General features: G+C 29.8%; 1 protein-coding gene across 23 annotated transcripts in view; it reads right to left on the reverse strand.

The window, feature by feature from the left end:
* LOC145252331 (GATOR2 complex protein WDR59-like) overlaps positions 1 to 14,267 on the reverse strand; it is a 220,693-nt gene that overhangs the window by 35,734 nt on the left and 170,692 nt on the right. For 5 of the 23 annotated variants that reach the window (XR_013863755.1, XM_080112479.1, XM_080111958.1 and 2 more), the window contains one exon: positions 13,518 to 13,571. The exons of the other annotated variants lie outside the window; for them this stretch is intronic. Coding sequence is in view for 4 of the 5 variants with exons in the window: in XM_080112479.1 (XP_079968605.1) it covers positions 13,518 to 13,571 (54 nt within the window). In the remaining variant the exon portion in view is untranslated. The remainder of the gene's footprint in view (positions 1 to 13,517; positions 13,572 to 14,267) is intronic. 23 annotated transcript variants of the gene reach the window in all.

Below are 14,267 nucleotides of genomic sequence, written 5' to 3' on the forward strand. Positions count from 1 at the left end.
CTGCTGTTCAGCTAAACGAGAAGAAAAAGCTCTCAGCATTGCAAACATATTAAAGAGGAAAGGAAAAAAAATCTAAAGCAAAATGAAATCCACCTTTGATTTATACATGCTGTTGAACTTGCTGCATAAACAACAGTTTCCAATCCTCTTTGGAATATGCCGCAAACAAAATAGGCCAAGTGTGGATTAGCATGTGCAAACTGTTTGAAAGATGCACTTTGCGATATTTAATGAAAACCATTTTCAGAAAGAGATTCATTAGAACAAAATACAAAAGGATAAAATACAGCGAAAGTTGTAATGCTTGTCAGATTGATAAATCGAAAACCTTTTATCAGCCAATAGAAGTACAGATTTTATTCTCTGCGACAAATCTCTAAACATGACTGATATAAGGTTTTAGACTCAAATAAAAATAATAACTGGACAGTTTAAATAAATATCTTAAAATTTTTCGTTTTTGTCCGTTTTTCTTTTTTTGAAAGATATTGTTTAAACTGATAAATACATTTGTTTACAAAAAGCATTGAATTAATACAGCTGCACTCATATAATACATTAATATAAACTTAACATAAAACCAGTGTCCATATATATCTTGCCAGAAAAGTAATGTAAAAATAAGAAATAAAAAAAAATCACATAAAAATAAACAAAAATTCACCAACCTGCAATTATATGTGTGTGTAAATGTACACACATACTTACATGTAATTTTTGTAATATTAGAAAGTAGATCAAATATAGAATATTTTTATTGGGAACTTGTTTTTTATCGACACTTAACAAATCAAAATAGTGAAATGATGTCAGTCAGCCAAGATAAATTAATGTAATTTGACCACTATTAAATTACATGGTGTCTATCGCCCGATTAAAAATAATCTAATTGTTATCAACATAATTCCTTCAAAAGGGCTAGTGAAACAGCCAAAATTATTAGAACCAATGGAAATAAAAACATTGAAGTATCAACTGAAAATATCCTTTATTCCAATGGTAAAAATAAATTAAAATTTGTTAGAACACATGAAAACATAAAAATAAAAAGACTAAAGAGTGCATTATTAGTCTTATACAATAACATGTCCAAAAAGGAAAATATGCTTTTATATATATATAATGGATGAAAGAGAGAATGGAAAAGCAACTAAACACAAAAAAAGTAAACAAATGAGAGACTGACCGGTTTCCGAAGACATTTGTTGATCCAAATTAAACCGTTCAATCGTTTGATTGTTAATTTTTCAATTTGTGCCTGTGTTTGTTCTTCTATTCTGTCTTATATATATATATATATATATATATATATATATATATATATATATATATATATATTAAATTCTAGTTACAATGATATTTTTATAGTGACTTCATACGTGAAGAATGAGTATAATTTTATGAAAACATTTCGTACCAATCTCCTATTGAATGCAATTTCAACATGAAAAAAATAACTACAAAAAAACAGGAACAAGAATAATAAAACAGCAAATACATTTCATGCAAATAAACGTTGTATTCGGATATCAAAAATGTAAACATGATTTCATATTTGCTCAAAAAATTAAATTCATTTTAAGATTTAATCTCTACTAACAGAACCTGTGGAAATTCCAGTTGCATCCTTCATCTGTTGTGTATTGTTGCCGACATGAACGCAGACCCTACAATATTATTGTACCACCTTTGTTCAAACTGAAACATGCTTATCTAAGTATTCTAGTTAATGCACTTTCAGGACATACATATGTTTATGAGAAATCTATCTCCAAAACTCTTGTAAGAATTTGTAGTATATTTTCATTCGATAGATCAGAGGATTTTCACAGTTTTCAAATGGGGGAGGAGGGGGGTCTTATTCCTGACTTTTTAGAACTCCACATACGAAAAAAAAAAAAAAAAAAAAAAATGACATGGTTTCATAGTTTTGCTCATTAGCTTTGCTTTTTAGTGAAACTGGTTCTCCAAAACATCATTCTTTTAATCATTTTTTGAACAAAAAGGAAAAACCAATACACTATTTTCACACATTTCTAGTTTTAAAATTTTTCCTGAAAATCTCTGTTTTCCATAAGAGTTCTGCGGGGTCAGATTAAAGACTTTGGCAGGCCTGATCTGGCCTGCAGTCCATAGTTTGGAGATTCCTGCTATAGATTTCTGGTGCAAATACAGAAATCTCACAATATTATTGTACTAATTGACAGAACAGATACAACACTTTGCTCCTAGCCAAAAGGCCAAGAAAGTGTATTTTTACATCAAATCTGTTGTCAAGGTTGCTGGAAAAATGGTGGGATCCTTCTACTGCTCTAGTAGATATCTCATTGCTGATGCAATTCTCTACCTGTATAAGAGCCAAGTATATCTAAGAATGGAGTACTGTTGCCACATCTGGGCAGGAGCTGTTAGAAAGACCTTATCCTGCCTTTTCAAAATAGACTTCGTAGCCTTGTGAGGGATGCCTTTTTCTCTTACCTGCAACCTCTTTCTCACAGAAGAGATGTTGCGAGCCTGTCTCTGTTTTATCATTATTTTCATGGCAAGTTATCACCTGAGCTCCAATTTATGGTTCCTACCCACCAAACTTTCATGAAAAACACTCATCCAGCTAAAACCACAATCAATAATTTCCCCCACTCTTGATCTGTGCCTAAACCAAAATGTAGATTCCATGAACAAAGATTCTTTCTTAGAACTGCACGCCTGTGGAATTCTCTTCTGTTTCCCTGCTTTCCAGCTAACTACAATATGGTTGTCTTCAAGTCTAATGTAAACAAGTTCTTGATAAACTGCCCCCTTAAATAATCCAATTTATCAAATTTCCACTACTATCGTTAGACCTTGATAAGTGGTGACCCCTATTTAAACAAAACAAGATACAACAGATGAAATCAAAAATAATTTTCTTTAGTTTTTTTTTTTATCTTTGGTAATCAGACGATCCCATCTTTAAAAAAACAGAGGTAGTGGATGATAAAATTTCATTATTGTATTAGAGATTATTATATAGATTTAACATCAGTTGTTTTATCATTTTTGCTGTTCTCTTTAGAACAGCAAAAATTCTAGAATAAAAGAAAAACCATACAATTGATATGAATTCAAATGTATAAGAATCGAATCGTTGGTGTTATATTTGGTGTTTAAAACACAAGATTAATATTAAACTAAAAAGTATTTCAATAAATAATATATAAATCAATTAAAATGTTTGGTTTGATTTAACAAAAAGATCAATATATTGTAAAACAAAACATTAGGCACAAAGCCACTCAAAAATTGGGAAGTGGTAGGAGTCTATGGTTATCCCCGTCACTGTACCTTTGATTAGTCTATGCTAATCCGAGCTAAAGTTTTCATTCACCATAATACCACAATCGTTTTTTTTTAATAGGATATATATATATATATATATATATATATATATATATATATATATATATATATATATGTGTGTGTGTGTGTGTGTGTGTGTGTGAAAATAAAATTCTATAAAAAGTCGATTTATTGATTTTCATTAGCATGGGGAAGGGAAAAAAGTTTTAAAAAAATAAACAAAAAATGTTAGTAGGACCCTCTCAACCCTCTCTAGATGGTAGACCGCCCACTGTTTTCCGGCTTGATGGGAACCCGAAAACAAGCAGCTCAATCTCTAAATGGGACTGAATTCTAGATGGGATCAAAGAAAAATGGGGTGGGGGAGTTGGGGGGTATGAAAAAAATAATAAAAGTATTCAGATTCAGGTGGATTCGAACAAACCTTTTTGTTAACAATCTAACTTACTGAACGTTGAGCCTAGCTTTTTTTAAAAAAGAACGAAAAACAAAGAAGCCGATAACATTTCTATTTTGTCAATTGCATAAAGAAGACCAATATAATTATTCTGTTGAATGTCACTGCAGTCTAATATCATAATGAAATTATGTAGATCTACATAAAATAAAGACATTTGTTGAAATTTAAATTTTAACATTTTGTTAAGAAATCTTTTCTATAAAATTAATTATTAAATTATAACAAAGCAGCACATTGCAGTATTTCATATAAGCAATAAGAAATGAAAAATTATTGCAGTAAGACATAATAAAATGCTAATAAAAAAGAAAAAGAAAAGTTACAGTTAAAAAAGGCAAATTGTGTATGCCTCAAGCAAATGTCACAATGTTTTTCAGCTGTTAAAGTACAAAAATATAAAGAAAAAATACAAACATAATAAAATAGGAAAGTATAAATAAAAAATTAAAACAAGCAAACAAAAGAATTTAGATCATAGAGAACATTAAACTTCTGCATTCTAATAATAACGTTCATAATAATAATGATAATAATAATAGTAGTAGTAGTAATTTTAAAATGAGTGTGTAATAATAGTTAAGTACAATTGTAATAATTTACAATATGAAACAGAGTAAAAAATGAAAGAAAGAAGTCTAAACCAGATTACTTTTACTTCCATTTGTAAGATAAACACCCCATCCCAAGATTTTTTTCCTTTGATATTTACGATTTGCAGCATAAAAGCATTGAGCCAAAGAGAAAGTTTTTTAATTTTGGTTTGGTGAGATGGTACAAAACTAGAGAATTTGTGATTCTACTCTACTATTCATTCAAAAATTTTTAGTCTCTTTTGTGATAAATTTAAAATTTGTAGGCTCAATCTACTAAATGGATTAAAAAAAACCCAAAAAACTTTGCATTTGGGTAGATCAATTTGAAATAAATCAAAATTGGAGGCTATGAAATGTGAAAAAAGCCATTTCACATGGAAACAGATCATCACTCAAAAAGTGGAATATATGTTTTAAAAGTTTTAGCCATCATTTTATCCTTACAATAAGTTGGTTCGGTGATATTTGACAACAAATGTAAATGAATTAAGGCATCACTGTTAATGATATTTACGAACCAATACTATTTTCAAGGCAATTAAAATTTTTGAAAGCTTTGTAATACAGACACATTTCCACCCCAACCCCCTTCACAAAAATATTATATCATGGAATGTTTATGAAATAAAAATTGTAAAAAAAAAAAAAAAAAAAAAAAAAAAAAACTGATAAAAGAAAAAAAATTATCAGGAAAATTTTAATTAACATGCAAAGATGATGAGCATTAATGAAATAAATTTAAATATTATAGAAAAAAAACAAAAACAAAAAAAAACAATGTTAAAGAAACAGAAGACAAAGGTAAACTTACCCATGTCTGATTAGACAAGGAAGCCAATTAGAAAGCAAAGGATTAAAAAAAAAAAAAAACAGTATTAAATGGTAAGTGTGTGTCACTGAAGATTAGTTACAATGCTGGTTTACAAAAAAAGATAAGCTAAGCATAAAATTAGTTATTCTAACCTAATTGGGGGGGGGGGTCAGATAGGATATCCATTTTGACTCATCACTTCTAATATTGCAGATATGCATACAACATGTCTCGAAAATCAACAGTATGACTTTGGGATTATGCTCCACATGTGTAAATAATGAAAAGAGTTACCATAAATATTGATTCAGAAACATTCAGTTTTCGACCAGTAAAATATATACTGATCGATATTCTTTATTGTAAACATCCAACACATACACTGTGTGTGTGTGATAATACACTGTTATTTCTTACATATGGGATACATAAACACTATCCCTATGACTGGATTGGATAAAATAAGTCTGCACCTGGCATTGTCACATACATCAATAAAACCATGAAAAAAAAAAAAAAAAATTACATAAAATAAGCATAAAAGCAGCCATAGGGCTCAGAAGAAAAATTTGAGCGCTATGACCAGCAGGGTTTCCTCTGATAGTCAACATAGGGGATCTGGTTGGCATCTTGCAAATGTTGGCCTCTCTTATTTTGAATCATGGAATACAACAGACAAAATATAGGTAAATAAATATGATCGCCACAAACCAAAGACCACACAAAGAAACGCAACACAAAGGAAATTAGACTAGTATTGAAATGATATTTTACAAAAGCCATCCCATTACAAAATGGCTCTTTTGTACCTATAGAACATAACTCCAAAGTTATACCATCAGTTTTCTAAACAATGTGTATAGCTATGTACATACATGAATACAAATAGCAGTAAGTAAAAAAGATTTAACTGTTTCAGTAATAAATAGAAGTGTATTTAGGACTGATTTATGAATTTGGAATTCAAATTAATTTGACAAGCTGATAGAATACTAAAATTTTACTTTTTTAGTCCTATATAAATCCATGTTATATGTTACATACATGTCTATACTATTTTGCAATAATTTGTATATACATATATGGGGAGCCAAAGAGAATTAGAGAAATTCTTTAAAAGGAAACTTATCAGGATAATGCAAAGTTCAACAATTGAGGTGGAGCTTATATAGAAGAGAAAGAATAAAAAAACGACAATATAATATACTAATGCATACAAATTTAATCGTTGATTCAAAAGGGTTGGTTGGTTGGTTTTTGTTTTACGGCATATCAACCCTTTTGGGTTATTTAATGCCAAATCCAGTGATTTTGAAGAACAATTTTTTAATAGAGTATATTTGTTTTTTAAGTCGGTTTCTATTTAACCCATAGTTGGGACCCTAACAGGTACTACCACTCCGGATCAGAGTGGACCTGGGAGCAATGGTAATTAAAGGGTGGCTCCACACTCCCCAAAGCCCACAAGCTGGGGCCTCACCATCGGATATAGTTTAAGGTCATATCCAGGACCAATTCAAAAGGGAGATTACTTCAATTAGAGGTATAGGATAAATATGTTCTTTATACCTAGGTATTTCCAAGCCTAATGTTTCTCATCAGAAGACGAGAGAAGGTGCTAGGTAACATATTAGAGATTTTGCCACAGTTTGCTTGATCTGTGTTAACTAAAATACTTTCTTGTGTGTGGTGCAGTTGTTCAGGTGACAGGTACTCGCCTTGCATTCAAGTTTTGAATCATGAAAACTCTTTTCTCTACCGTTTTCAAAAATTGTGCTAACCAGCAAAGATTTTATCTATATATTTCTTTTGTTAACGTTTTTTTTTTTTCCTCTAAGGAGAAGAGCCTATCTTTGAAACTCCATGGAATAAGGAATTTTTTCACATTTATCTCATATTCCTTGTTTTTAATAAAATATTGTAAATATAATTCTAAATATCTTGATGTCTTTTATATATATATATATATATATATATATATATATATATATATATATATATATATATATATTCTTTTTATTTTTTAATATAAAAATGAATTTCGAAAGAATACGTTTTCCCTTCATGATTGCCGTAATAAAGTTTTGTACCCCCAAGAAAATCATGAAATATATATGTGTTTTTCCTGTTTGTTAAAAAAAATAACTTCATCCAACACTTATTTTTTTGAAAGTACAACAATATATGAAAAAAAAAAAAAGGAAAATATGTATAGAAAAATATAGGATATAGAATAATAGATATAGAATAGCGAATCTATTTTCTTAAAAAATAAATTAAAATATAATAATTTATGGTATGTCCATACGCTTTGTATATTACCAGAGATTTTAATTAATAAATTTTAATAGGGTGATGATGAAAATCTACCTTTTGGAAATCTTCCTTAAATATTAATTTTTCCTTTAAATGATTTTCAGAAACGTGTGTACGTATAATGGATGTGTTGAATATTTATTTCCTGAACTTAATTCAAATACTTGAAATTGTTTAAAATTTTTGAAGCAAACCTATTTGGAAATTTGAATTCATAAAATAAAAAATATACATATATTTATATGCTTACATGTTAGAGCAATTCATTTTTTGTAAACCAGTATAATTCATATGTAAAATTTTGATTCAGAATAACAAATAATTTTATCATTTTTATTTATTAAATATGCAAAATTCATTAAAAGAAATTATTCACTTGAAAACTGATGAAAAAAAAAAAAAAAAATCCTAAACCTAAAAGTGAAAAATGTGGAAACTTTCTGATGACATTTTACCAGATGATACCAGGTTTTTTTATTGATTTTTTTAATGTCCAAATTTTCTTTGATCCAATCTGGTTGAGCTATATAAATATTGTTGAAACTTATTTGAAAGAAAATGAGACTTAGAAGGCCAACACTGTCATCAATGGGGTGAAAAAAAAGCTCAAAACACCCTTTCTTTCAGACAGATAAAAAAGAAAAGTAAAGCAATAAAAAAAAAATTCTATTCAAGAAAATGTTATTTGTACTCAAAACATTTAAGCAAAACTCAACAAAACACATTTCACTTGAAAATGAACAGAGTAAATTTTAAATCTATTATCAACATTGATGTAAAATCTGCTTACCTTTTCTGAAAAAAAAAAAAAAAAAAAAAAAAAAAAAAAAAAAAAAACAGAAAAATAAAACAGAACAAAATTATTGCAAAACTCAGACAAAATTTAAATTTAGCACTCCAATGCTATCCTTTCCGAGACCAAGTCAATTTAAAATACATGTTTATGCTTTGAAAGTCAGATATGGTACCATGTTAAATATATTCCTTTTGGATGTAGGGATAACTGAAGTGCTGAATTTAAATTTGGTTCTCGTGGTCAAAATAGAATCGCCAGAAGAGTGTACTGCAAGTTTAAATTGCAAATATATAATACTTATAATTAATACATATTTTTTTTTGTAGATACTTATCTTCAGCAACATAAAAAAAAGAATTAAACACTGTGAATATAATATTGTTAATAAAACATAAAATTATAAAAGTATAATCTTGTGAATAAAATAGTATGGTTTATTAGTTTTTGGAATCCTTTTAGATGCGTCCGTCTCCATAATTTTGTGCATTCATTTTTTTTGCGGACTGTTATCCTCATCTTCATAATTGTTGTTGTTTCACCATGTTTCCTGTCATGGTTAATCATCTGAAGAAGGCCAGAGGATGAGTTGGCCAAAACGTGGTGAAACAACAACTATGAAGAGGAGGATAACAGCCCACAAAAGAATGAATACACAAAATAGTATGGCATATTCAAGCTTACATTATTTTGGTACTTGTACAGTTTACAGACAATACTGAAATAATCACATTATTTAGAAAGTCGTTCTTAACGTGGAGGAGAGCTTTTTAACTATTCTGTACGAACAATTTAACTTGGAAATCCTATTTAAAAAATTCCATAAACTGCATAAGTTCCAATTTCTTTTTTTTTTTTTTTTACCTCTTCTAACGTGCTCAATACTAAGTTATTACTCAATACTAAATTGGTTATATATATTTCAGTAAAACAATATTTTTTTATTTAAAAAAAAAATTAGAATATACATATTTCATCATTACAGTAATTTCTTCAAATCATTTTTTGAAAAGTAACTGGACTGGTATCACAGGCACAGTTTCTCCTTCAAAATAATCATGTTAGAGTATAATGCACTTTCCTGCCCTTCTGCAGAATCTATGACCTCCAGGAAGAATCATCCTGAGATGCATTTCAGCTCAGTCATTATGGTCCTCTTGATGGTTTTCATATTTAAAAAACAAGCAAAAAAAAAAAAAAAAAAAAAAAAAAAAAAAGGGTACCCAAGCTGTGATGATGATCTTGGCCAGGAATTGAACATGTGCATCATTGTAGTGAAGCAACTACGATTCATCCCACCAAAAATCTAGTCTTTTGTTTGAAAAACATAAGACTATAGTAGGTTTCAGAAAAGAGATGCCAACCTAATATGTCTTGCACTATCAACCTCCAACCGATGAAATGTTGCATCACTGTGCCTATTTTACAAGTATTTTAATGGAAAGTGCTCAGACGAACTCCAAGCCCTTGTACTTTGCTGACATAAATACCCCCAACTAACCTGACAAGAAGCAAAATCACACCCCTGGAAAGCCTTTTACTCAGTTCTTTCCCTCGAACTTCCTCTCAGGTCCTGTCTTTTCTGACTGTACTGACATGCAGAAGTTTAAGTGTAATGTGAACAAAAAGCTTGCTCAACCCCATACATAGTATCCTTGCAAATTTTGTCCCAAATAGTATCCCTTTACATCCAAGTGGCATTATGCCTTATTTGGGGTGAAAAACCAGTAATACATATATACTTGCAAGATAATAAAATCTGCTTATTCCTCATTCACAAAACAGTTACAGTCCAACATCTTATCATAGATTTTTATATGGTCATAATAAAAACAATTTAATTCATAATGTCAATTAGAATTAATCTAAAAAAAAAAAAAAAAAATAAATAAATTTGAGACATTTTATCTACAGAAAAAACAAAAAAAATTAAATGTAGTATTAAGAAAAAAAATAAATAAATAAAATTTGATAATTTAATTTTTTAAATTTAGTATTAAACAAGTAATCTGAAGAGATTTTCTTTCATGAATAGCCAAAGTTAATGAATTGAAAACATGTAATGATTTTTGATAAACAGGAAAACAAAATCAAATGTGCAATTGTGTGTGTAAACAGTATTTTGTTTAGGGAAAGTGAAGTATTCTTGATCGCACATATGTCCAAGTGGATTTTACACTGAAAATTATGTCAGATTTCTTGTTAGTGAAAAGTAGAATAAAAGACAATAAAACTTATAATACATAAAACTATAAGATTATCCTACTAGAGATTTGTTTTTAGCAGAACCCGAAGATATGGTAGCCCTAGGATATGTTTTTTTTTTTTTTCAGGTTACGATGTAGAATGCAATGTTTTTATGGACCCTAATTACGGTATTTGCCTTGCCTTACGATGTTGTTTATAATGTTATTTGATTATATACATGTGTATTATATATACTGTACTGTATTTTGTTACTAATTTTTAATGTCGTATCCCAGGGTTTTACTGTGGTTATTTGTTTTATGTTGTAAATGAAAAAGCATGTACATCTATTCTTCAGAGACTTCTATAAATTAGTTTCTTTTAGTATAAGAAAATGTGTAAATCTGAAGATATCATTTGTTATATCGATATAAGCAATATATTTTACTTATGTGTGTTTGGTTGTTTGATTTGGTTATTCTGTTCTATGGTATATCAACCATTTTCGGGTTATTTTAATGCCGAATCCAGTTATTTTGAAAATATATTTGTTCTTCAAGTTCTTCATATCTTCAAACATTTATTTATGGTGTTCGGCTTGATTGTTTTGTAGAAGAAAAATGTTTTTGTTTTTCTACTTTGCAGAACATGATTGAGTTTTGCAAAGGGAAAGAAAAAAAAAAAAAGAAAACTATATTAATGTTTAGTGCATTTTTATAGTCAGGAAGCCAGTACCTTCAGACACCCTAACAGATAAAAACACAAAAAATATATCCAGTTTGGCAGAAAAGTAACTTATCTTGCCTTTGATAACATTTATTTGTTATATATTTGTTTTTTGACAACTTTTTCGAATCTATGTGTACAGTAATACAAACCTGAATAGGCTCCTATATGGTTTAGTATTATACTAAACTGACCTCATACAAAGATAGAAGAGGTATCAAAGAGCAAAAATGGATATGATAAAGCCCTCCCACTGTACTAACGGGGGGGGGGGGAGCAGGGTCCCAGGGGAAAACCCTATGCACGTTCACACCATTTCATGTAGAGCTACTAAATTTGGCAGGATAATCCACTATGGGGAGGGGGAGGTTTTGACATGTTACACCGCTCACTCCCACCAACAAGGATGTGGCCTGGGGGCTCACTTATAATTTGAAAACTTTGTGCATTCTCACACCGTTTAATTTACACTCGTAGAGTTACCAAATATGGCAGAATAATCCACCATGAGGTGGGGAGGGGTTGACAAGTTACACTCTTCACCCTCACCAACGGGATGGGGGCCTCAAGGGTGTCATTTACAAATGGGAACCTTATGCACACTCACACTGATGTAGAGATACCAAACTGGCCATGACAACCCCACCATGGGAAACGAGGAGGCTTTTACGGGGGGTCACTTATAATGAAGAACCCTAATTAGTGCTTATGTCAAGAATGATTCCCACTACTGCCCCCTCATGTTCATTTGAGAGGGTTGCTTTGGTTTTGATACCCCAAAAGTTTGAAGCTATCTCTTTACATCCACACCCACTTTTCATAACCTTTCATAAATCGGAGTCCATTTTTTGAGGACTCTTTTTTAACCTAGTCAATGATGGGTAATTCTGCTAGTATATGTATGTAGTAAATGCAACCTAATATAGTTTTAAATTACCGTTGCCCTCCCCCCTGTCCCTCTAGCATGATCTCTTCCAAAGTCACCTAGCGGTAATAAAATGCCATAGGTTATTGCCCTTGGCTGGAAGAAGTCATTTTGCCATGATAACACTGTATAAGAACCACAGCACATGTATTTTATGTTAGTTAATAAAACCTATATTAACGGTATACCAGTCTCTTCTTTTTTTTTTTCAAATATCTTTTCATTTACAACACAACCATATAAAGTAATTATTATATAGTAAGTTTTTTTTTGTTTTCATTTCAGATTGAAGTTCAATATTTTTTAACCAATCCACCCTAAAAATATATAATTATATAAATTGATTTTAACAATGATTTCATGTTTAAGAATTTCTTCAATGCATTAAGCATTAGACATTCTTAACAATAATAAGTGTTGCTCAGGTTTAATATGTTCAATATTGTTAAGTGAATGAAAGATTTTTTTTGATTTTAACTATAAATCTTATACTTGGCCATTTCAAATTTTTAAAAAGGTGAATAAACATATTCTTTAGTTATAAGACTAAGTTTGAACATCATCATCAAAAAAAAAAAATTCTTTATGTCAGGCTTGTATTTTATTTTATATGTGATCAGAATGCTGCATTAAAAGATAACATTGCAGTTAGGAAGCTGATGTAACTGTAAAAAAATAAATAAAATAAGGTTCTTGTCCAGAATCTCTACACTATATCAAATAAGAAATAAAGAAAAAATCTGTATGAAACGCAAGTATCATATTCCAAAAACCATGTAAACTGATTAATAGGACTAAGACAACAGCATATTCTTTTCATTTTTTTGACTCTCAAACGTGCATCCGTTGATATTTTATATGCTTTTATATAGTGATGTGGTTCTCGGTTGCCTGTGTCGGATATATACTTGAGAGTCAAAACAATGATAAAAATATTGTTGTCATAGCCTTACTGATCAAATAGTTTTATTTTAAATAAGAAAATCAAATTTTATGAGTATCCAAGAAGTGACTGTCTTGCCCAACATTTTGAAAAATATCCCAAGAAACAAAGGGAGAATAACTCAACAATACTTACTATGTGGTAATGGCTAAGAATTCCCATTAATTGCTTAAAAATGAGTTTCTTTATCAAAATAAAACTACTTCATCAATTTACGTGATTTTTGAAATATGATATTTTTGTTTTGTCATGTACCACATACAGACTTTTTTTTTTCATTATTGCTTTTTAATATAGCGGGAATTCTGGACAAAAAGCAAAAATAACATCTAACAAAAACAAATAATACTGGATTAGTAAAAGTGGCAAGAAGGTGCAGACTGTGTTGCGACTATGAAATAGCCTCAGTGTATATGGGTTATACCTGTTGAAGTTACCAGCCAAGATCCTTGACCCATCAACCAGGAAACAGGAACCTCTGTTAAAAATACACCATACCCCAAATTTAGGGAAAAATCAATTCAATATCTAGCATTACAATACGCATTAAAGTGATGGATTATATAAAAGTGCCCATAGAAAAGAATGAATTGTTAGTGTTGCAATATTGGAATTGGGATTTTCTATGAGGTTTATCACAGACATAATTAAATTCACTAACTTTAGCATAATGAAACAAGTGTATCATATAAAACAAAGATGTGTGGTAGTATATGAACAGAAAATATTTATCAAAATCAACTCAAATCTCATAACTACAGTGGCTCCTACCAGATTCGTCTTTCATTGAATTCATTGTGCATTTATTTTGTCCCTCAAATATCTAACAGCTCCCTAATAAATTCTTAACCATGAAATAAACCCTAATTATGACACAAAAAAAAAAAAATAGAATGACAGGATAAATAAGATAGATAATAAGTAATTTGCTTTCTACATAGTTTGAAAATGGATAGAGAGTAAAGACCCCAATACTAGGTAGTGATTCACTTAATGAAAAGGTCAGTCCCCTTAGACAGACACTACTGTTAAATTGTCTCCCCCTTTGTAATAAGATAAAAAGGGTTCTGTTGTTTGTGTAAAGTTCTTAGAGTGATCTTCCTTTCTTGTCGCTTTGGATTATTGACTGGAAAACAAAGATAGAAGTTTTGATAAAAGACCGTGTGTGTCTGTG

This window comes from Euprymna scolopes, chromosome 1 (assembly GCF_053919585.1).
Source record: "Euprymna scolopes isolate OS-2025 chromosome 1, ASM5391958v1, whole genome shotgun sequence".
NCBI lineage: Eukaryota > Metazoa > Mollusca > Cephalopoda > Sepiida > Sepiolidae > Euprymna > Euprymna scolopes.